Here is a 23,993-nt window from a genome sequence, read left to right as displayed (position 1 = left end):
CTCTCTCTCTCTCTCTCTCTCTCTCTCTCTCTCTCTCTCTCTCTGAAAAAAAAAAATGTAATTGTCTCTTAAAAATAAAAGTACCAGTAAAAAAATAGATTAGAAGTACAAGTATCAGTAGTAACCTCTTGCATTTATATAACAGTTTTAAAGCTAATAAGTCGCATAACATTGTTGCATTTGGTTTTCATAGCCACCCTGCGAAGTAGGCCAGCATTTTTGTATTTGCCTTAAGAGATGGGTAAACTGAGGCTTAGAAAGGTTGTAAGACCCTTCTGCCAGAGTCACACAGCCGCTGAGTGGCAGCTGGGCCTAGAACCAGGTCTCAGAATGGGGAGGAAAGCCCAAAAAACACCATCTGCTTGGCAGCTGGCACATAGAATTAAATTCTAGCCATTTGCTAGTTTCCAGATCTTTGGTGGAATCTCATCATGTCTCTTATTTGTAAAACAGAAGCCTGTAAGTATCTACTGCGTAGGTTGTTTTAATTAAATGAGATGGGATTCGTAAAGGCCCTGTTTCCAACACTGGTATATTTGATACATTTCCATTCCATTTTCTCTTTTGACTCCCATGATTGGCGTTCTTCCCACTGAGCGTGGGCCAGTTCCTGCCACAGTTAGTCTTGCCCAAGTCAGAGCCTTTCCTCTTCGTTTTCTTCTAGGTGAGGTTTTTTTGGCTACTGAGGATGGGCTCAGCAGCTCAGCTTAGCTTCCGGCAGCTTCTTTTGGTAGTTGACTTGACACAGGGTTGAAGCACGCCACCTTGGGCAGTGGACAGTGGTGCGACCCTAGGTCTGTGTACCGCCATTTCTTGTAGGTCAGCCCCACAGGTGGGGAGACAGGAGGCCTGGAGCCTTAAATACAGTTTGTGACTGAGGTCAGGTGTTCCAGCCCCGTTCTCCAATATGTAATGTAATTTATTACACATTTGCTTATAACAAACTTCTGTTGTATACTTGGTGTTATATTTTTACTCTTTTTGTGTTATAAATTATTCATCTATAATTCTCCCACTGGCAAGTTTTGAATTAAACTTTTTCAAGATGTTTTGTTTGCACCAGGACACGTTCTCAGATCCCTCAGTAGAAATAAAGAGAAATGCCGCTGGTGCTGTCTGTAGGTCTCGCCTTACCTTTGCGACTGTCCCTGTAGAGACAGGCCAGGCACTCACAGCAGAAGCGTTCTTGGTGAACAACACATCCAATTTAGGGTCAGTGTTTTCTTGATTAGGTTCGTTGGCTGGACCCTTGCAAGTTTACTCATTTATTTGTTTTTAAAGTTTATTTATTTTGAGAGACACAGAGACAGCGCAAGCCGGGCCTGATGCGGGGCTCGAACTAATGAAACGGTAAGATCATGACCAGAGCCTGAATCAAGAGTCGGATGCTCAACCGACTGAGCCACCCAGGTGCCCCTGGACCCTTGCAAGTTTCGAGGCAAGCGACGCAATCCGCCATCAGTGAGTGTTGCTGGAAGAGAGAATCCATGTGATGCCATTACTTCCTCTGCCTCTTCTGGGTTCCTTCGTCCAACTCGCCGTCACTGTGTGCTCTTCGTTCATTGCCTCCTGTTCGCCTTCTCTCTTTCTCCTTCCAGCACAGTAATGCTGCAAGCCTAAACTGAAATACAGAAGAGAGGTTTTCTTCAAAGTCCCAAATCTTTCTTTTTACATTCTGTTGCCAGCAGAGGACACTTAACTTTTGGAAAAGATCCCATTACCTTGTAGTTCACACATCTGAAACTACGTAGGGCGCCTTCAAAACTGGGTTGTTGACAAGAAGGGGAGGAAAACTGTAGTCAATTTGTTTTCAGGGTGGCCCAATTCAAATAGCTATGAAGGAGACAGGAACGGATGGTTGCTTCCTGATCTGAAACATGGTTATGGGTTTCGAAATACTTAGTGATAATAACTAAGCAATAACTTAAATCAGGCTCATTTTTATAAAATCACACCTGAATGTAGAGAGGGAACAGCTTCTTTGCCACCCAGAACTGTCCATTAATTCGCTCATTTATCTGTCCATCAGCTCAGCCATTCACCCCTTTATACACGCATGAAGCATTTTTAATTACTCATGGTTTGTGAAGTTGCTATTCTGCATTTTAATCTAGAAACCCTTAGTTTTCGTGATTCTGAAGTCACGTGGGGCCATTGATTTGAATGTTTGTTTGCTGTCATTCATGGCTGGACATGCCAGCAATGGACATGCTGTGAACAGACATTTCTCCCCATCTTCTTCCACTAGAGAATCAGCCGGGACCTCGTCGTCTGCTGCCCACTTTTCTTTACCCTCTTGTCCTGGGTCCTTTTACCTTCTCTGTACAAGAAAAGTCAAAACAGATTAGGAAAAAAATCTGTCATGTTCAAAAGGGTTTAGAAAAACAGTGGATTTCTAATATATTCAAATCTAAAACATGGTTCATGATTTTGGAATATTTAGTAAGTACTTGGAAAAGAGGAAAGTAAGTTAGTTTTTATAAAATCATGCTTTTTATAAGTTTAAAAAAAGAAAGTTTGAGTAGACCTCTGTATTCCTCAGCATGCATTTCAGAGATACATTTCAAGATGTTAAGATGGGATCATTGTATATGTTAATTTTATAATATGATGGTTTTAAAATATGTCTTCACTCTGGGGGTGCCTGGGTGGCTCAGTTGGTTAAGCGTCCGACTTCAGCTCAGGTCATGATCTTGTGGTTCGTGAGTTCGAGCCCCGCGTCGGGCTCGGTGCCGACAGCTCAGAGCCTGGAGCCTGCTTCGGATCCTGTGTCTCCCTTTCTCTGCCCCTCCCCTGCTCGCACTCTGTCTCTCTCTCTCTGAAAAATGTGTCTTCACTCTTAATGAGTCCAGGCATAAAGTACAGCTTACAGTTCTATTATTTTCTCTGCGTGGGTGTCAAACTCACCACCGTCTTGCCACTGTTGACTTAGTAGTATGGTCTGAGTTTTTAGATAAGCCCAGAAAATGGAATTGCCTTAGGTGATTATTACACAGGCCTGGGGGGGGGGGAAATTCCTCATCAGCCCTGTGCTCACACAGGGTCAGTGGTGACCGCCCTCCCACGATGTCAGGGGCATGGGGCATGGTCAGGATGGGGCTCACCACAGTCACGCAGACTTCATTTCTTGATTTTGCATAAAATGAGGATGACCTCAGCTACACTGCTTTCTCAGTCTGGTATTCTAAGTCGTCAGTGGTGTCTAAAATGTTCATACTTGGGGCGCCTGGGTGGCTCAGTCGGTTGGGCGTCCGACTTCAGCTCAGGTCACGATCTCACGGTCCGTGAGTTCGAGCCCCGCGTCGGGCTCTGGGCTGATGGCTCAGAGCCTGGAGCCTGCTTCCGATTCTGTGTCTCCCTCTATCTCTGACCCTCCCCCGTTCATGCTCTGTCTCTCTCTGTCTCAAAAATAAATAAAAAATTAAAAAAATAAAAAAATGAAATAAAATGTTCATACTTAAGTGCCTTCTTAATGTGTACAGAATCGGGCTAAGCGTATTAAATTGTGTTCCCTCATGAATCTCAATATTTGCATTTCTAGTGAATGAGCAATTCTGCCTATAAAACAAGTTGTAGATTCACCAGCTCTGTTTTAGCATTTTTATCATCAGTTTCACCAGGCAAGGACAGTTGAAGTCCACTGCACTCCCCTTTTACTTCAAGGGCGTTAAGAAGCATTAATATATTTTTAGGGGCGCCTGGGTGGCGCAGTCGGTTAAGCGTCCGACTTCAGCCAGGTCACGATCTCGCGGTCCGTGAGTTCGAGCCCCGCGTCGGGCTCTGGGCTGATGGCTCGGAGCCTGGAGCCTGTTTCCGATTCTGTGTCCCTCTCTCTCTCTGCCCCTCCCCCGTTCATGCTCTGTCTCTGTCCCAAAAAAAATAAATAAACGTTGAAAAAAAAAATTAAAAAAAAAAGAAGCATTAATATATTTTTAAATGTTTTTAATACTGTATAATATTTTTCTTAGCAAATGGCCTATCTATCCCCTGAACCCAAGGGACAAGGCCACAGTTTTCCAGATTGCATTTGTTTCTTTTCTTCTCTCTTTTTCTTTAGTTTTTAAGAGGTGTGTCAAAATTCTCTATGTGTGTGTAATCTCATTTGCTAACACTCAGAACAGGTTTTGGTTAATCGTTTGTGTTTCATTTGCTGTCACAATTCCAGCAACCACTGTCTTCCTACAGCTTGGAACCTTGTGTCTTAAAGATATAGCTTGTTAGTAAGAATGTCACCCAGCATTAACATGTATTTGTGCCCCTGAGCCACAGAAGGACAAACCCAGTAAATACGTTCCCACTTTGTTTCTTGCCCAGGCCCCGTCCACCTCCAGGCTAAGTCCAAATCTGGGGTCTAAGACGGGAAGGGACAAGTTTATGATGGTGTCTGTCCCTTCCCGGCATGGTCCCTGAACTAGAGGAAACTTTGAAAGGTGGAGCGGAGCCAGCCTGACCATGCATGAGTTTTAAGGTGGTCGTTAGGTGAGTGATGAGTGTTTGGCCAGTTACTTATTTCATACCAAGTCAGAGGCTGCCTCTTTCCTCTCCTTGCTCGGGCCACCGTAGAAGTCCCTCAGCCTTACTGTTTATTCCTGAACTAGCCTAAGTGTGGTAGGAAAAGACGTGTGCACCCTAGAAAGTTAGGGAGACAGAATTAGAACACCCAGGTGGTGGGAGGGCCATTTTTAACGTGCACCCCTACAATGCTGGTCCAGTCCCTGCCATCCCTGTAATGCTAGAACAGTCCCTGCCACCTCCGTAATGCTAAAACAGTCCCCGCCATCCCTGTAAGGCTGGTACGGTCCCCGCCATCCCCTTAAAGCTAGTACAGCCCCTGCCCCCCCCCCCCCCCCCCACACACACACCGCCACCACCAGCAAGGTCTGTAAAAGAAAAGAAAGCTTTGGAGAAAGAAAGATTATTCCACCCACTCGTTCTAAAAATTCAGGAGAAGAAACCAAACATGATTCAGGAAGTCAAACAAAACCACAGTGTTTGCGTTCCGTATGTGATCAGTTTAAGGGAAAAATGTGGGCAACGAGGAGGGAGAAGGGAGTGGAGCTGAGAACAAGAGTAAAGGTGAGATGTGATACGGGAAACGGGAGGAAGCAGCAGAGAGGAAGAGTCTGGGGAAACGGGCATGTGCACACACTGATGAGGACCTACCAGCAGCCCAGAGAGGAAGCGCGAGGGGAAGCAGCGTCCGGAAGTGGAGAGATGTAAAAGTGATAAGCACACCGAGGCTTTTTATGGAGCAATGTTACTGAGGTCCGGTGTTTGTGCAAGTTGCTGCTGAGAGTTTTTGCAATAAACCGTACTGCGTTTTCCTTGTATCTATAAACGGGGGGCACGTCATGTCTAGTGCTGGCCTTGCAAAGATGAAATTGAACGAAGTGCCTGATCTCTCACATTCCCTGTCTTTCATTAAATCTGGTGCCTTCTCTGTGAACTGGGTTCTCGTCTCCAAAATGGGTATAACAATGCTTTCTTTACTAACCTGAAAATATAATTTTAGGTAGATTAGAAATACAAATTTACGATTTCTAAGTAACTAAAACATTGTCTTTTTAGTGTTTTAACAAAAAGAGAAGAACGTCATTAGTGCTCAGACTTCTTTCTAAATATGTAAAGATTTTCTTGTTCTTACTTTGAGCTCCTTAAAAAGTAGTAGCTGATCTGGGATCCTATGAGTTCCCACCCTCACTTAGAATCATAGGACATATACTTATAACCCATCCCATTCCAAGCACTCTATAATCCAGATAAAATACCCATACTAAAAAAAAAGGAAAAAAAAAAAGCCTATGGAAAATCCTTTTTATTATGATACATTAATTTAAGGGAAATTAAGTGACATCATTTAAGGGAAATTAGTGACATATAGCTTTAAATGGTGAGATGCCATTTATTTATTTATGAAAGAGATCGTGTGCATACATGCGCACACACATGTGAGTGGGGGAGGGGCAGAGAGAGAAAGAGAGAGAGAATGAGAATGAATCCCAAGCAGGATCCACACCCAGCGCAAGGAGCCATCTCACGATTGTGAGATCATGACCTGAGCTGAAATCAAGAGTCGGCTGCTCAATGGACTGAGCCACCCAGGCACCCCTGAGAGAACACTTTTTAAATTTGTAATATATAAGGCCCATAGTTATACTTCTGTGGAGTTGGAGCCCAGAGCTGGTGCTATAGACTAGTCTTAAGTGAGACTATGTAAACGGAGAGTTTTGAACCTCAGTTCATCCCAGGGCTCTGTCAGCAGAAATTTGGGAGTAGGGGCTTTAATTTCACTCCCCTGTAGGTGAAGTGTAGCATTTCCTTAAATTATGAATGTAGGCATCAAACCGGAGCGATTTTATCAACACCTGTGATTTTGTCACTCCTAGAAACCACAGATCTTTTTCATATCGCTGATGTCTTAAAATCTCTTCGCTTATTCAGTATTTCCAAAGGGTGGCAGTTATTAGACCTATTGCTAAGACTCTTTCTTTCTTAAGTTTATCAACTTATTTTTTGAGAGAGAGTGAGTGAAAGCAGGGAAGGTGTACAGAGAGAGGGTTAGAGAAAGAGAGAGAGTGCACGTGGGGGAGGTGTGGAAAAAGGGAGATTCCCAAGCAGGCTCCATGCTGTCAGTGCAGAGCCCGATGCGGGGCTTGGTCCCACAAACTCGTGACATCGTGACGTGAGCTGAAATCAGGAGTTGGACGCTCAAACAACTGAGCCACCCAGGCATCCCTGTTGCCAGTACTCTTAATCCCTGTGTTTTGTCTATACTATTATATCAATCCTTTTAATATTTTGATAATTATATTTCAAAGTAATGAGCTTACTTTATATTTTTATTTTATGCATGTCATTGGGGAAGGGGTCTCCAGCTTTCCCCAGATGGCAGGGGCACTTACAGAGCTTCCCTTCCTGTCATTCCCCCCAGCTCCCACCCCTGCATTCCAAGAAGCCCTACAGCTGAGGGTAGGACGACCTACCGAGTTCTATTTTCCTTCCGTACAAGCATATGCCAGGGACGCAGAGGTACAGAGTGGAACGGACGGAGATTTTGAAGTCAGACAGACTGGTTGTTAAACGGGGCCGCTCTCCCTTGGCTCTGTCAACCAGAGCACGTCATCGCTGCAGCGTCTGAATCGGTAGGATGTCATGAGTAGTTCTAACTCGCGGTGTGGCGGCGGGGATTAAGTAAGGGATCGCATGCCGGGTGTAGCTCTGACACGTCTTGGTGGCCAGGAGCCACATCTGTCGTTACTGCCTTGCGGCACGAGCTGTCGAGATGTGTTCCCGTCCCACCTCCAGCTCCGTAGCAGTACCTGCATTCCCCGTGGTGTTCGGGGCACTGGGAACCTGTGAAAACGTGGGAGGCTTGCTGATTGTATTAGCATGCGTCTTGAGAACACTTTTGGCTCGTCCGGTGTAAAAGCTCTGCTTTAGTTTTTTTTCCATCTTCTCAAAGCATCTAAATTTCCCTGCTTGTTAGTATTTTCTTCTGAATCAGTTTGCCGTATTAGTTTCCTAAGGCGACTGTAACAAATTTCCAGCAACTAGATGGCTCAAACCAGTAGGCTTTTATTCTCATTGTCAGACAGGCCAGAGGTCTGGGTTCAGTTCTGGCCTCTTCCAGCTCAGGTGTTTGCTGGCAGTGCTTGGAGTTTCTTGGCTTATAGGTGCACCACTCTGATCTCGGCTTCTGTCCTCCTAGGACTTTCTTTCCTTTTTGCTTTGTGTCTAAATTTCCCTCTTTTCTAAGGACAGCAGCCATTGGCTTAGCGCTTGCCTAATCCAGTACTTCTTCATTTTAAGTCGATCACATCTCCGAAGACTGCGTGGCTCAGTTGGTTGAGTGTCCCACCCTTGATTTCGGCTCAGGTCGTCATCTCACGTTTTATGGGATGGAGCCCCACATCGGGCTCTGTGCTGACAGCGCGGAGCCTGCTTGGGATTTTCTTTCTCCTTCTCTCTCTGCCTCGCTCCCCACTTGCACTCTCTCTCAAAATAAATTTAAAAATTCTTTTTAATGTTTTATTTATTTTTGAGACAGAGAGAGACAGAGCATGAGCAGGGGAGGGGCAGAGAGAGAGGGAGACACAGAATCCGAAGCAGGGTCCAGGCTGTGAGCCATCAGCACAGAGCCCGATGCGGGGCTCGAACTCACGGACCGTGAGATCGTGACCTGAGCCGAAGTCAGACGCTTAACTGAGCCACCCAGGCGCCCCCTTAAAAATTTTTTTAAAAAAGAGATCATATTCACAGGTACTGGGGGTTGGGGCTTCAACATACCTGTTATGAGAGGGGAGGGCAGAATTCAACCCACAACTCTTGCTATTTAATCCTATATACTTCCTTTAGACCAAGCTTCTAAATGGATATATATGTGACATCAGGGTTTTTTGTGCCAGTCTTTTTCCTGTGTTAATAATTTACTCTCACTGTAGTTTCAAAAATGTTTTGAAGTATCTCACTGGAGGTATTAAGATCTACCTTGGCTTTTTACTTTTGGGAAGCAAAGGAAGGAACCTTGTGTGGGAAGAAAAAAATGCAGGGCTCCTGAGTAGGGAAAGTACTTTACAACTGTCCAGAGAAGCAAGAGTTAAAAGGTCAGCCACTCCACTGCAGTTTGTTTACAAAGGCTTATGACTTGGGTGTGAATTGGCCAATCAAGCTTGGAGCCCTGGATTGATCTGAAGCTCCGGCTGCTGGGCTGCTGGACTGTGAGAAGCCGAGGTGGGCATACCTCTGGCATGGCCGCTCAGCACCCTCACTGTCACGTCTCAAAGGCCAGAAAGGATCTGAGACAGCACGGATATGGTCAACTGCTTGTTCCTTCAGTGTGTCTGTAGGCCACCACCAGCTGCGGCGGAGTCTGGGGTAGGTTGTAACTTGTCAGGGAATGTTGGCGGCGGTGGCGGTGGCGGGGGGTTTGTAGTTGCAGGTATGATCCTGTGATCCCAGTCAAACCGTGTTCCCTGGAATGCACCTCGGTCTATTTCAGAAGTACACAGACTTTGCCAAAAGGAGATTCAGTTTTAAAACATGCATCAAAGCTCAAATTTGTTTTTACAAGGGATGTAAGTCTCTTCTGGCTAAAGATCACTGTCTCTCCCTCTTGCTAGGAGTAAAGGGGACATTTCAATTGTATATATTGTCCTGTTAACTAATTTTTGCAATGCCACGTAGAAAGGCTGGTTTCTCCTTTTATCTATCTCTTCAGTGGGACTGCAGAAATAGTTCTAGTAGAATCGCTGTTCTTATAGATATCCTGTGCCCCGCCCCCCACCCCCCACCCCCACCCCAGTGGGAGCAGTAGCTGACACTTGAGGCAGGACGTGTTAAAGGGATCATCCCTGGCACGTCTCCTGCTCTGTCATTTCCTGCTTTGAGCATACCTGCTTTTATCCAGCCTCCTCACTTCCTGGAGTGTGTTTTGGTCTCAGAAGGATTTCTTACCTGAACAACTAAGACAACCTCTTGTTTTCCTACGCCCATTTCCTTGTTTTCCTGTCTGCATTAGCAAAGCTTCAGTGAGGCATGTCACATGTTGCATAAGTGCAAAAAAAAAACCAAACCCAACAAAAAAAATCCCCCCAAAACAAACAAACCAAAAACCACATGTAGAGTTGTTACCAGCCAGACTACTCATTGCCTGTAATTTTGTTTTGCTTCTGGACCTTTCTAACACCTTGTTTCTGAACCTTTTAATTCTTGTGTGCTTAAATTGTGCCATTTGGTTTAATAATGTAGTTAAACTCTCCATAATAATCCTGTTTTTCATATGCAGTGAAAAAAATAATAGTGTTTCATGATTTCTCATATTTTCCCTTGGTGTAGTGTCAGAGAGGAAAGACCCGCCCCCCCGCCCCCTTAGGCTTACTACGTGGGGAGCGTGGAATTAAACTGGCTGACAAAAGACAGTAGCAAGAGAAAAGACGGGTTTTTCTTCATGTGAACTAGTGGGAGTTCACAGGAAAAAGTGACTCCAGCAAGTGGTTAGAGATGGAGGTATATATCCCCTCTTATGAGGGGCAGGGGAGCTGGAGAGGGCACTTATGGGAAACCCAGTGATTTAGGAAAGATAAAGGGGCCTGTGGGAGAGCAAACGGGAGGTCTGATAGTTTTGTGGCAACGTCTGCTGAGACTTTTCCTCTCAGCTGATAAGAGTCACATCTTCCCTGGTTAGAAGAAAGAAAATCCTATCCCAAGACAATGGATTTATGACTACTGAGTTCTTTTCTTTTTCTTTTTTTTTTTTTTTTTAATGTTTGTTTATTTTTTGAGGGAGAGAGAGACAGAGCATGAGCTGGGGAGGGGCAGAGAGAGAGGGAGACACAGACTCTGAAGTGGGCTTCAGGCTCTGGGCTGTCAGCCCAGAGCCTGATGCGGGGCTCCAACCCCATGAACTACAAATTCGAAGTCGGACGCTTAACTCACTGAGCCACCCACGTGCCCCGACTGCTGAGTTCTTTTGGGACCTCTGCTTTCAGGGAGATAAGAGAGTTCGGGGTGGGGGGGGGGGCAAGCCTATTCTTAAATACCTTCAGCTCAGAACAGTTTTCATGCCACAGTGGTAAACTCTGGACCCCTCTGCGGTGACTTGATTTAAACATGAAGTTCAGGGAGTCAGAATCAGCAGGTAGCAAGGTAAGCAGTGATTGCTAGTACTCATTAGCTTTTGAGCAGAGGTAACTTGGTACAGTGGGAAAATTTTGCACAGTTATGCACACTTATGCAAATTTGCACAATTACGCAAATTATTACACAAATTATGAGGCCCACATTTCAGTGTCTCTGTTGCTGCTGATTGGCCGTGTGGCCCTGGGCAAGTCACTTAACTTCCCTGGGTTTTGGTTTTCCTGATCTGAAAAATGATGGTGGTGGAGTAGAGTGTCCATAAATCTCTTTTTGCTCTCTTTGCTTTTCATCAGATTTTTCTTTAAATTTTTTGTAACATTTATTTATGTTGGGGGAGAGGAGCAGAGAGAGGGAGACAGAGGATCCCAAGCAGGCTCCGCGCTGTCAGCGCAGAGCCCGATGCAGGGCTTGAACTCGGGAACCAAACTGTGAGATCATGACGTGGGCGGAAACCAAGAGTCAGATGCTTAACGACTGAGCCACCCAGGCGCCCTATCAGATTTTTCATAGTACAGCGGCCCCTTGAACAACACAGGTTTGAACTGTGCAGGACCACTTATGTGTGCCTTTTTTTTTCTTTTTTATGAATACAGTGTAATACCATAAATATTTTATGATTTTCTTAGTATCTTTTTCTTTAGGTTACATTATTATAAAAACATAGTATATAATACACATACCAAATATGTGTTAATCAACTGTTATCAGTAAGACTTCCAGCCAACAGTGGGCTATTAGTAGTTAAGTTTTAGGGAAGCCGAAAGTTACAAGCCGATTTTTGACTTGCACAGTAGGTGGTGGTGCTGGGGTGGGGGTCGTTACTTGTAACCCCTGTGTTGCCCAGAAGTCAACTGTGTATGATCTTAGGGAACGTCTATATTTGAGGTCTTAGTTGCCACTGATTGGGCAGCAGCTGACCTCCTGGGCTGGTCCTCAGGGCAGGGCCGGGCTGCTGCTCCAGGACAGTTCTGCTGGAGGTCTCTAGGCCAGGGAGGCCTGTTCTGCCTGCCCTTGAGTGACATCTCTGCCACGTGCCCTTGTCTGTCTGTATTGTTTATATCTTTTTAAAATAATGACCAGGGGTAGGAGAACTGAAGGTGTCTAGGCTCACAGGCGTGTGACCAGAGTCGGCTACACCCTCCCTCCCATGGGCTGTGCAGCAACTCTCCTCTGACCCAGCTTTGAGGGGTCTGCTGAGACAGAGGTTATCCCCTGGCAGGGCTCAGCCTGGGGATGGTTACTCCACACACTGCTTTTTTAACAGCAATAATTAACTGTGGCTGATAAGGGCTGTCACAGCATTTCCCCCACACAAGGACCCATTGTTCCCCAGTGAACCGTTGCCGAACCAGATCCCCAGACCTTAAGTAACTGGCCTGAGGTCACAAAGGTAGCTAGTGGCCCCGCCTGACTCACACAGAAGGCTGCCCATTTCCAAGCTCATAGTTCCTCTTCTGGTACATTGCATTGCCTCTGAAAAAGGTATTGGAACAATTTGAAAGTAGTGGCTAATTTAGGACCACAGACTCTCCAGCTGTGGGACTGTCTAGTCCTGAAAGGTTAGTCATTCCTTGTTTGTCCCAGATCACACAGCTAGTTAGTAGCCTGATCTGGTTCTTTGAATCCCAGGTCATTGCTCTCTCCATCAGACTTAACTTACTGAATGTCAGGCCTTAACAGCCCAGACTTAATCTTATTAAAGCACCTTCTGTTTTTAAAGATTATTGCAGGAAAATACCTTAGAGTAGCACCTAACGTGTTCCGCATTCCTTTCTCCTTCTGGGCTCCTGCATTTCCCCGTGCCATTGGTATGTGTATTTTGGGTGACACCACAGTTGAAAGTTCTTTCTAGTAACTCACAGTGGTACTTAGTTTCTTAATATCTTTTGCAGTAGCTCATTGGTCACCATACATCACTATTTAAATTACAGTCTTAATTCAGCCTGCAGTGAAAGGTGAAAGTCGTGCTTATTTTAAGGCACGTCTCAGTTACGTCTTTCTGCTACACAAATAACTTCTTAAAATAAACAAATAGATCAAGAAAGCCTTGAGGCAAGGCTAAAGAGGATGGGAGGGAGCACATAGCTTGTTCTTTTCCAATACCTTCCTGGACATTGGTGCTCACCTAACTTGTTCGCATTTGAAAAGGTTGTGGCTGAGGAATCCTGGAGGCGGGGCTCATCACGGGATGAAGAGAGGACAGAGGCTCAGAGGATCACCAGGAGGAAGTGGGGTTCTGGGAGAAGGTCAAGGCCCCGACCGCTCTCCGACTATGGCCAGTTGGCCAACCGAAGTCTCTCTATTCCTGAAGACTCCATTGCTGTGGACCCCCAGAAAGAGGACACTGTGGACGGGGACCAGCAGCCAAACACGGCCTCCATGGACCCTGCAGACCAGAACCCTGCCGTGGGCTGTCCCAAAGGCGGCCGGAGAAGACGCCCCATCTCTGTGATAGGCGGGGTCAGCTTCTATGGGAACAGCCAGACAGAGGAAATAGAGAGTCTTCTGACCCAAGTAAGATCTGGTGTGCTTCTGCCAAAGCTAGCAGAGGCCTCCAGCTTCCTGGCCTTTGTTCTCTGCTGCAGACTAACTAACCAGGCCACCGCTTTTCTTTCTCCCCTCTGCTCAAGGAGGATAGACTCCCAGCCTTTCTTCCTGACTTTGGAAACACGCGTGAATTAAACTAACAATCTGGCATGTGGATAGCTTTTACTAATCTCCTGTCTCTCCTGGAGTCTCCAACAATATGTGAAACTGGTTTGCTGTTGGTTCTAAATGACCCGAGACTTTAATAAGGGGAATGGTAGCATTGCACATTTAGTGAGCTTCATGGAAGAAGTTGTTGAAAGGGGAAGTGTCCTCCAGTGTTAAAATGTAAGGATAAGAAGAAGATAAGGAGTCGGTTTTTTAGGAGCTAAGGAAATACTTTTTTCCACCAATTTTGTGCTCTTTACCAATAGATTAGAAGTATTTATCAGTTACCCAAAGAGCACTTTGCGGCCACAAAACATTTAAATAAAGGCCCTGTTCAGGATAACATTCAGCAAATGTATTTGCTGAGATGTGGTCACGGATTCCGAGAACAGTATATGAGTGTGTGCCCGGTTTCACTTTTTGAGCTTGCTAGCTGATACTGTAAAAAACTCGAAATTCTCTTAAAAGGGAAAGCCTGTGTTGGTATTGGATTTTATGTTGAACTTCTCCCTATAAAGCCCATCCCAATGCCTTGTTTCTAGCAAGCGCTCAAATACCTCTTGTTTAATTGCGTTAAACTGAATTGAATGCTTAAGGTAAAAAAATGAAGTGGAAGAATACCATGAACTTCTTGTGGGACGACGTGTCCCGCACTAGGAAGTAATTCTGAACCAAAGCAAACTATAATCTCTCTCAGCTCGAAACGCAGTGTGGGGAAAATCGAAAGCGCTTAGAGATTATCTCACTTTGGAGCATCACGAAGGAACGCGGTGAGATAATTTTACGCGCTGTAGGCTCATTTAGGGAGTTGGGTGGGAAAGTCCTAAGATGACCTCAGGAAGGCCTAAACCGACTTGGCCTCCGATTTAGTTATAGGGATGGTGCCTGTGGAAGATCAACAGGGGACATAGGCCCTTCTAAAGAGACCGGGTCGATTTGTGGAGAACCAGCTCTCTTTTAAACAAAGCTCAACTGTCACGACAGCTCAGGTGAGGAAGACTCGGGTTCCACGAGACCTGGCGCCTGTGGTGGCAGCGTCTGACGGGCTCGCCAGTCCGAGCGTGTCGTCCGGACTTGGTCTTGGGCACCGGCCGCCCCTGGCGGCTCTGCCGGGAAGACATCTTCCTTGTGACCCCGCCTCTGTGCGAGAGGCCACCCCTTCCTAAATCTGCTTGTCCTCTTGGACGCTTTGCTCTTCCTGAGTGTCACCCCTCGGTGTGTCGCTGGCGTGAGAGGCAGCGCGTGAGTCGATACCGGGTTTTGAAAATCTTGGGGTAAGTCAGTGGCAGCCGAACCCCGCGGTGCGGCCTGAGGCTCGTGACACGACTTGGAGAAGGTGCTTCCCCTCCCCTCTGTGAGCGGCTCCCAGGTGACGACGCCGAGCTGCTCACAGCCGTGTGTGTGAAGAGCCTGCGAAAGGTGCCACTTCCTGGCACCTCCTCACAGCCCTCTGCTTTCCTTTTGCAGCCGGCAGCCAGGCCTCCCGTGCCAGCTCACCAGGTGCTGCCCTACAAGGCGGTTTCGGCCCGGTTCCGGCCCTTCACCTTCTCCCAGAGCACCCCCATCGGACTGGACCGCGTGGGGCGCCGGCGGCAGATGCGAGCGTCCAACGGTGAGTCTCCCGGGCCCGCCCTGTTTCGGGGGCCCCCCTCTCAGAAACCGGGGTGGCGTCCTCGGTTGGACCGCTCCCCGGGACTCTGAGGTGCCCGCCGGATGGCGCCCCTCTCCGCTGTCCCTCTGGGCCGGGGCGGCGTGCGCCTGGGAGTGAGGAGGGCTCGTCTCCAGCCACCCACACGGGCCCGGGGGCGTCGTCAGCCATCCAGGCCGGGCGTGCTGTGCCATCAGGCGACCCCGTGCTACAAGTTTGCTCCTGTCGCGTCTGTGTGCGTGAGTGCCTGCGGGTGGAGAGCTAAGCATGGAGTCCCGGGCGTGTGTCGCAACCCTTCCGAAGCTCTTTCTGGGTGTCTGAGATCCACTGACGCCCCTCTGAACAGCAGAGAAAAGCCCACCTAATGTAGTAGTTAATATGCTCTCAGTACTTACCCATTCAGTACTTGGCGACTTGAACTGGTCCCACGTGTCCTCGGAATGATGTTTATGTTCTTAAGAAAGGAAATCCTCCCCCACACTGATACTCGTGTCCGTGCGGCCAGCCGGTCGCATGGTGGCGTGGCCTGCCGTGCCCTGGACCAGCGTCCAGGGGGGCAGCCTGGCCGTGTGCTCAGCTGTAGCGGCTCATTGCTCTGCGCAATTACCTGCCTCGCCAGCTGCTCTTCCTGTCCTCGTTTTCCAGATAAAAAAGCCCGCGTATCCTTGGGTAAACCGCCCTGAGTCGCTCACCAGGAAGGGGCGGGGTTGGGATTTGAATCTACAGATAGAACTTGCAATGCCAAGAGGTTCCTTTTTAAGAACCACTGAACTGTGCTGACCCCTTAAACAAGTGCAGCAGACACGGAGGATGACGGCCCCAGCGGCAGGGCTTCCTGTCTCACCGTTAGGAGTGAGTGTCGTGTGGAGGGCAGGAGAGCGGAAGCCGGGTGGTGGGAAGCCGAGCAGGGCCACCGCCCCGCCGCAGCCAAGTCCTCCGCGCGACGGCACACCCCCGAGGCCGTACGAAGAGGACGGGTTTGAACGGACTTGGAGAAGGCTGAGGGCGTCACCTGAAGAACTGAAATCCCAGGGAGACGAGGAGAGGAAACACGGGTGGGTGGGCGAAGGGAGAGAGACCAAGGAGGCGTGAACTCCCTGGGCGAGGGAGTCGTTTCTGAGGACAGGTCGAAGAGACGATGGCTAGCGACCAGAAATGTGACGGGAAGTTCGCTGATGGATTCCGACACAGAAGTTGTCGAGGACCGCGTCCCAGGAGGGCCACGCCGGGTGGTGAGAGGTCAGAGGGTCGGTGAATGGTGAGGAAGTGCTCCTGCCCTGATTGTGTTGCCATGGTTTCGAACTCGTGTCACATATACTGGGAGGGGTCCAGGGGGGTTTGCAGGTGGAGGTTGAAGAAATTGGTGAACATCTCGAGCCTGGGTCAACCTCTCAGCTCCGTGGTCTGGACACCCGGGAGTCTTTGCTCCCCTCCTTGTGGAGTCACTAGGTCCTGTCCGCTGGTTCTCAGGGTCACCTTGCTCCTCAGGCTCCTTGACCCTTCCCCTCATGGCCACCCCGTCGCCTCTTCAGCCCTCCTCAGGCCAGGCTCTCATACACTCTCTAGTCAGAGTCACTGTTCGCTTGCGGCTCTTTCCCACCATTGGAATCAAGTCCCGGTTCCTTAAACAAGCGTGTTGGCTTTTGTAAACCCGCGTCTCTCCTTCCATCTGTTTCTGTCCCTTCTCCTGCCAGCGTTTGCCATCCAGCGTGCCTGCATCCGCTCTGGGCTCTCACACTCCCTTCGCGCTACTCACGGTGCCCCCTTTGCCTCGAATTCCCTTCTCTTCCTCTTCCTTGCGTCAGCATTCTTTCCATTCAGAATTCAAAACGCATTCCCTTGTGTGCCCTTGGAGACAAAGTGCATCCATTGTCCTCCTTCTGCGAAGCTGCTCAGCCCCAGGCCTCGTGTTCGTTCCCTCTGATCCGGTCATCCACATCTGGTGATGTGTTTTGGGAAAGTTTTCCAAAAGGAGCGAGAAAGCTACGTGCACACAGCGTTTACAGCACCGTGATGGCCCTGAAGTGGAAGCCACGGGAATGTGCCGTTACGCTGGGATCGTGGGTCGGGGTGCTGCTTAGGCCACGACCTCAACACACTTCACATTGTAAGTAGGAAAACAAACAACGTGAGAAGCGACAACCGCAATTTTAAAGTGAGAAAAAAATAGAAAATAAAATCATGTATGTTGTATCAGTTTGCTAAGGCTGCTGTAACAAAGTACCCCGGACTGGGTGCCTTCAATAGCAGAAATCTTTTGTCTCAGTACTAGAGGTGAAAGTCAGATGAAAGCGTTGGCACGCTGGTTCCTTCCGAGGGCAGGGCCCGGGAATCCCTGCCAGCCCATCCTAGCTTCTTGTCTTGGGTACCTTGTGCCTTGGCACGTAGATGTATTGTCTTTGTTTCAGTCTTTATGCCACTATGGCTTTCTCCATGCCATTGAATTAGGGCCCACCCTAATAATCTCCTCCTGACATGATCGTCTACTAAGACCTTATTTCCAAATAAGGTTACTTTGACATTCCTGGGGGTTAGGATTTTGGTACCTGTACAGGGTACGTAATCCAACCTAGAACATAGACCGTGATTGCAACAGTTTGCAACATGTACACACGTGGTCAAAGATTTAACAAGAATCTGCAAAAAAAAAAAAAAGCAGTGTGGTTCAGTTGGAAGGAAGGTAGGTGAGGTCTCCTCCAACCCTGTACAACCCTATGCAACCCTGTACATACAACCAGCTTATTTCTGTGCTTTCTGTAACAGTGTTTTGTTTTGATTTTTGTTGAGAAGCAACAGAAACTGACTGACCTGCTTCAGCAAAGAGAGAATTTATTGGAAGGATGTTAGGTGTACCCAGAGTTGAAAATGGCTAGAGGACCAGTCTGGGAAATGGATGGCAGTCAGGGTTGTTCCTGGGAAGCAAGGAACCACATGCAAGAAGCCAAGAAAGGCGTGTAGTAGGAAGGTATAATGCCACCCCTGGGAATGAGTGAACAACCATTCCTCCTGCCCTTTAGTCACTCGAGAGTCAAAGTCCCAGGGTAGAGAAATCAATTATTTTTTCTTTCTTTCTTTTTTAAAAAAATTTTTAATGGTTATTATTTATTTTTGAGGGACAGAGCACGAGTAGGGGAGGGGCAGAGAGAGAGGGAGACACAGAATCCAAAGCAGGCTCCAGGCTCTGAGCTGTCAGCACAGAGCCCGATGTGGGATTCAAAACCATGAACCGTGAGATCATGACCTGAGCTGAAGTTGGACGCTTGACCGACTGAGCCACCCAGGTGCCCCGAGAAATCGATTCTTGAAGCTTAGGTGATGTGTCTGCCACCTGGTGCCGCTGGGACAAGCACAAGGTCTGGGTGCCTCCAGAGACCCTTTGCCTTCCATATTAGGAGGCAGGTACCTGGGTCCCTGTCACCGAAGCTGAACACAATGGAAGGGAGGTCATTCCCTTAGAGGAAGTCCAAGTAGTGTTAGAAATAGGGGTGTCTGGGTTGCTCAGTCGGGGAAGCATCCGACTCTTGATTTCAGCCCAGCTCATGATCTCACTGTTCGTGAGATGGATCCCCATGTCACTTGTGTGGGATTCTCTCTCTCTCAAAATAAATAAACAAACATTAAAAAAAAAAAACAAATAGAAATAGATCCTGAACAGGTTCTCTCTTCATTCATTCATTCATTCATTCATTCATTCATTCATATATTCAGTAGCTGTTGAGTGCTTTCCATGTGCCAGATGACAGGAGTGAGCAAAAGCCCTTAAATCACTTACACTCTGGTGAGGGGATAATGAGTTAACAAATGACTCTGTAATACGGCAGGCAGTATTATAAAGAAAACTGAAGACACGTGGAGGGTAGTCATGTCTAAAAAAATGTCATTCTAACATGATGCATAATTCAACCCCCGCTGAGTCTTTCCCTAGCGGGAGACAACTCAAAAGCTTGTCAGTTACTGCAAACATGTCCAAGTCTAGGCCCCCCTCCCCAAGTCATATCCATTTCTTCTGCAGTTCTGCAATGCCTTTTCCACTCCGTAAACCCAGAGGTAAATGTAAGCAACATACCATAATCATAACGGAAAGAGGTGGGGGCGGGGAGGAACGGAGATAGAAAATAAATATTATGTATATATACAGGGTACCACAAAAGGAAATCCCTCCTGCTTCTGGTTGCAAGGTCATACCTGCTGTTTTTGACTTTGCTCATCTCATTGCTGTTGCATGCTCCCCTGGCCCCTGCCCAGTACCTTACCTGGTAGTGTTCTTTGCCAGCTGAGGTGGCCCAGACCTTCACTCCGTCGTGTGGGGCTCTTAGTGGTTCTGCTCGCTTAGAGTCGCAGTAGTCTTACTTATTTGCCTCCCTTAGTCAAAAAAGCAGCCCATCTATAAAGAAAAAAAAAATGTGTGGAGCACCAACCTGAGCCTTCCAGGCACTGGTTTTACCATTTGGAAATACAGCAGAGGATAAAGCATCACAAACTTCACATTCCAGTATTGAAACCAATTCAGTAAGTCAGTAAAGAGCATGATCTCAGGCCGTAATGATGGCTCCCGAGAGAAGAACGTGGGTGATACAGTAGAGAGTGTGGCAACGGGCACAGCAGAGGGTGACCTAGTGTCCCTAAGGAGGTGACACTGGAGTGGAGGCTTTAAAGGTGAGTGAGAGCCAAAGATCTGAGGGAGGAGAAGTCCCAGTGGAAGGAACATCAGGGGCCCAACGTTAGACTGGAACTTGATGTGTCTGAGGTTCCGCGAGAGGGCCAGCGTGACCGGAGTTCAAGACACAAGGGCAGAAGAGGGCGTTGCAGTCTGGTGGGGAGGCTGCGGCCGGACAGAAAGGGCACTGCAGGTCTTGGGTAGGACTTGGCATTATTCGAAGTGAAACCGGAAGCCGTTGCCAGCCGGGGAGTGAAAGGCACTGATTTAAGCTTTAGAGAGGAAGGACAGTGTGGGGGAGAAAAGGCAGAGGAGGGGAGACTGGTTTGGACACTGTTGCATAAGTCCAGTTGGGAAACAGTGGTGGCAGTGACCACAAAAGACGTCCATGTCTATCTTGGGTGCTCATTTTCCCCAGTGCACAGGGCGGCAAAAATGGCCGGCCTTGGTTCTAATCCAGTGGGGCCAGGCCTGCGAGTTCTGGTGGAAGGACTTCTCTCTTGGGGGAATAAATTCAGTTTTGACAGGCGAAGCTGTTGAACAGGAAGAAAATATTTTGCAAATGTATTATTCAGTAATCATGAGAAGCAGTCCCTGTGCTTGCCCTTTGTTTCTGGACCCATGTACTCTGGCCATGGGTGCACAGCACCGTACCAGTCACCGATTCAGTGCTCTACAGACCCTATCCAAGGCAGCATCGCAATTTCAAGATGTGTCCCCAAGCTGTCTCCGTAACATCATTTTCATTAGGCCGTGATTCCATGCTTGTGGACAATGGTAAACAAGAATAAAGCTCGCGACACTCGTGGACACTGGCCTATCACCGTGCTTCCCTCACTGGGGCCCTCGGGTAGAAGCATGGTCATGTGAGGTGCCACGACATTGTGTGAGGCCTTCAGTGCGATTCTAACAGAGGTCTGACAGGTAAGGAAAACAAATCCAAACCTAGAATAAATCTCTTTGCCACTAAGGACAGATCATCCACCCCTCTATTATGAAAGGGTCCATTGTAATCAGCTTTCCACAAGGAGCTGTCTGGTTCCTTCAAGGAACCATGTCATTAACTTTGTTGAGAGGGACACCCTGTGGTTTAGCCCAGGCTTGGCATCCATTTCTGCCACCATGGCCTTTTTTTTTTCTTTTTTTTTTTTTTTTTTTTTTACCCCGAACCCACTGAGTAAGCATCAAGATGACTAGAAACAAAGATTGGCGTTTATAGAATGGGACATAATGTTCACACAATTATTAAACAGCCTCTTTTGCAGTAGGATTCACATGGGATGCGACTGGACATTCGTATGGGACAGACGATTTCTCATGCTTTCAGTGAATTCTGACATATTTAATTATACTCCTTCCCGAAACCAGTCCATTACCTACTCTGTTCTTCCCAAATTCCTCCAAGCTATTCAGCCAAGCCATCGTCCTAACCATGTATCCACACAAGCTAAGTCCCTGCTGAGGCCCTTTCTCCTCCCACTCAGAAAGGATTAGGAAGAGTTCTCGCCTAGATTTTACTACTGGGGGTTTCCCTTTCTGGGTGGAGGGTGAATGTTGGAAGATCCCTTTTGGGAAGGCTGGAAGGAAGAGTTGTTAACTGTGGGATACTGACCCCCAAGTTACCTGGCTTCTGCTTCATAAAGAGGCCCTGAGTTTGGAAACCACCCGATCTGGGAGCCGTGTAAGGGTCCTTGATTCTCTGCCATGGTGGTTCAAGTCAGGTTCCTGTCACCAGATTTGGAAATGCCCTGCTATACAAATCAGGTAGTACTGTAGTGGAGTTACCACTTTTGTTCCTGCAGACCCTGTAACAGGTTGGGGACAGCCAGAAATCGCGTGGGCCAGCTATTCCGGTGAGTAAACTGGACGTGCTGCCCCGTTTAGGAGCCGTGTCCTCTTTTCCTGTGACAGCTGTCCTACCTCCGTGGGGGTCCCGGGCTTCCGTGCAACAGAGGCCTCTCTCGCCGACTTCCCTCGCCTAGGCAGATGAGCAGTACAGTGCTTAGAAAAGTTGCTGCCACTCCCATCACCTGGTTTGGGAGACCCGGCCCGGGGGGCGGGGAGTCCGTGATAGACCAGGTACCGCATCTCTGCCTTTCTGGCCTCCGTACTTCTTTCTTCCTCTGTGCCAGATGCTGGCCCCTCCACTGCCTTAAGAGTGGGCCAGTGCTGGGTCCAGGTCTGTGGCCCTTCTAAGTGCTGGGACGACAGCCAGCTCCATGAGCCCGTGTGTTGAACGCATGATCTCTGGTAGATATCACCCAAATGGATAGACTGGGTTGAATCTAAATTCACGTTCAGTAAACGCAGCGCGAACACCTCGTTTGGATCCTGATACCGGCAAACCAGTATAAAAAGATCGTTAGGAGACAGGCGGGGAGATTTTCACATGGACTGAGAATTCAGTGAAGGAATTGTTGTTCGTTTTGTTAGTAGGGATAACGATAGTGTAGTTATTTTGAAGCCCTTGTTTGTTATGGGTACATAGTCAAATAGTTTTTGCACGAAACAGCATATGTGAGGTTTGCTTTAAAACACTCCGAAAAGTTGCTGAGAAAAGTTGGGAAAAAACTGACAATTGTGGGTTCATCGTTTAATTTCTCTGCTCTTGCGTTTGTTTGAAATGTGTCATGAACGTTTAAAAAAATAATGAAAGTATGCTTCCTCTTCCCTGGATTTGCTCCCCAAATCTGCAAATCAAGAAATGGCCGCAACTAAATTTTTCTCAAAATGTAGATATTTGGGTATTAGCAAATTAATTTTTGTTAAGAAATAAAGACCTACTCCTTCAGGTGGAGGTGAGCTCTCTCTCCCTTCTGGGCACTTCCCGGCACCGTAAAGTACGGTCTTACCTGCTTACTAGCCCCTTATAGTCTGTGGAGGAAGGTCACATGGAACAGTCCTCAGTAATGATCAGATGGGTGACGTATTGAAATCATACAATCGAATCAGGAATCAGAAAGCACTTGTAAGTGCTTTTATAAAGTTCGCGAAGGGGGAGCTGCCAGCCGATACAACCTTACCGCTTTGCTGCTGATGGTGTCTGTGGCCCTTCTGAATCCCTGGGTCTCCCCAACCATGCCTCTGCTGTGGTAACTTTCTCTTAGGCGATGATCTTTGCTGCCTTTTGCTTTCTTTTATGAAGCTTCTGTCTTACATCCAAGGCAGTTTATTATGTCACAACCTACCTGTGCTCCTGCTTTTCCCAAATTTGCTTTGGGTTTCTGCCACACGTCTTCCCTCAACTGATCTGTATTGATCAGAAGCCAAATTCGATCACTTTTCAAAATTCTTACTGCTCGTGTCTGCTCATCCTTCTCTTTCTTCTCATCTCACACATTGAGTTTAGGTTAGCTTGCTCGTGTGACATAAGGCAAGCGATGATCTTAACCAGAAAGGAAACATTTCTCAGAAAGGAAAACATTCAGTTTCTTCAGCTATTAGATTTCTGTGGAATCTTTCTGGGTCACAAGCAAGGAGCTAAAACATGACATTGAAGATCCGGAGATCTGGGGATGCCATTTTTAAAAATATCTGTTTGTTATATTTTTAAAAGGCTTCTCATTAACCAATAAATACTATATTATTATGTAATAATGCCACACAACAGAGAAACAAGATTAGGTACAGTAATGATTAAATATAAAAACTAAGAAAATGGTTTTCTGAGGAGATACACTGACAAGTTGATTTGATTAGACTTTTTTTTTTTTTTTTAAAGTACACTGTACACCACACAATGGGCTCAAATGCATATGCTGTACCGACTGAGGCAGCCAGGTGCCCTGACTATATTAGGCTTTTTATGGCTTTTACAAATATTTCTAAATTACTGAAATTATTGCTTGGTTTGATTTTTAAAAAATTTTACATCGTACTTTCCTATGAATATAGTCATTTTTTGCAAGCTAGGAAAGAGAATCCGATTAAGCCATTGTAGCCCTGTAATGACCTAGGCCAGAATCACTCAGTCTTCAGCAAAATGATGTAATAGTTGCTAACAGTGGCATTGCAAAACTGTAAATCAGAAGCCCCGTCTACAACCTTTCCTTAGGAAACCAACCAAAAAGTCCAGTCCTTAAAGGCAAGACATATGTAAAGAATATATATATGTTTAAATTCCCAGCATAGTTAATATACAACGTTAGATTAGCTTCAGGTGTAGAATATAGTGATTCAGCGTTTTTATGAATTACTCAGTTCTTAACATGGTAAGAGTACTCTTAATCCCCTTCACCTATTTTACCCCTTCTCCCCGCTCCTTCCCCTCTGGTAACCATCAGTTCTCTATAGTAAAGAGTCTGTTTCCTCTTTCTTCCCCCCCTTTGTTTTGTTTCTTAAATTCCATATATGAGTGAA

The 23,993-nt window shown here is 47.1% G+C and overlaps 1 protein-coding gene across 5 annotated transcripts in view; it reads left to right on the top strand.

Moving 5' to 3' along the window:
* Nucleotides 1-23,993, top strand: part of SPATA13 (spermatogenesis associated 13) — a 348,795-nt gene that overhangs the window by 282,188 nt on the left and 42,614 nt on the right. For 2 of the 5 annotated variants that reach the window (XM_040448040.1, XM_040448042.1), the window contains 2 exons: nt 12,784-13,149; nt 14,797-14,941. In XM_040448040.1, coding sequence (XP_040303974.1) covers nt 12,784-13,149; nt 14,797-14,941 — 511 coding nt within the window. Of the gene's footprint in view, nt 1-8,669; nt 8,875-12,783; nt 13,150-13,701; nt 14,100-14,796; nt 14,942-23,993 lie in introns of those variants that run through there. The other 3 variants (XM_040448043.1, XM_040448045.1, XM_040448041.1) reach the window with 3 other exon arrangements.

This window comes from Herpailurus yagouaroundi, unplaced genomic scaffold, assembly GCF_014898765.1.
Source record: "Herpailurus yagouaroundi ecotype Mexico unplaced genomic scaffold, PumYag 197, whole genome shotgun sequence".
Lineage (NCBI taxonomy): Eukaryota > Metazoa > Chordata > Mammalia > Carnivora > Felidae > Herpailurus > Herpailurus yagouaroundi.
Note: the sequence above shows the minus strand (reverse complement) of the source record. Positions and strands in the feature narration are given on the sequence as shown.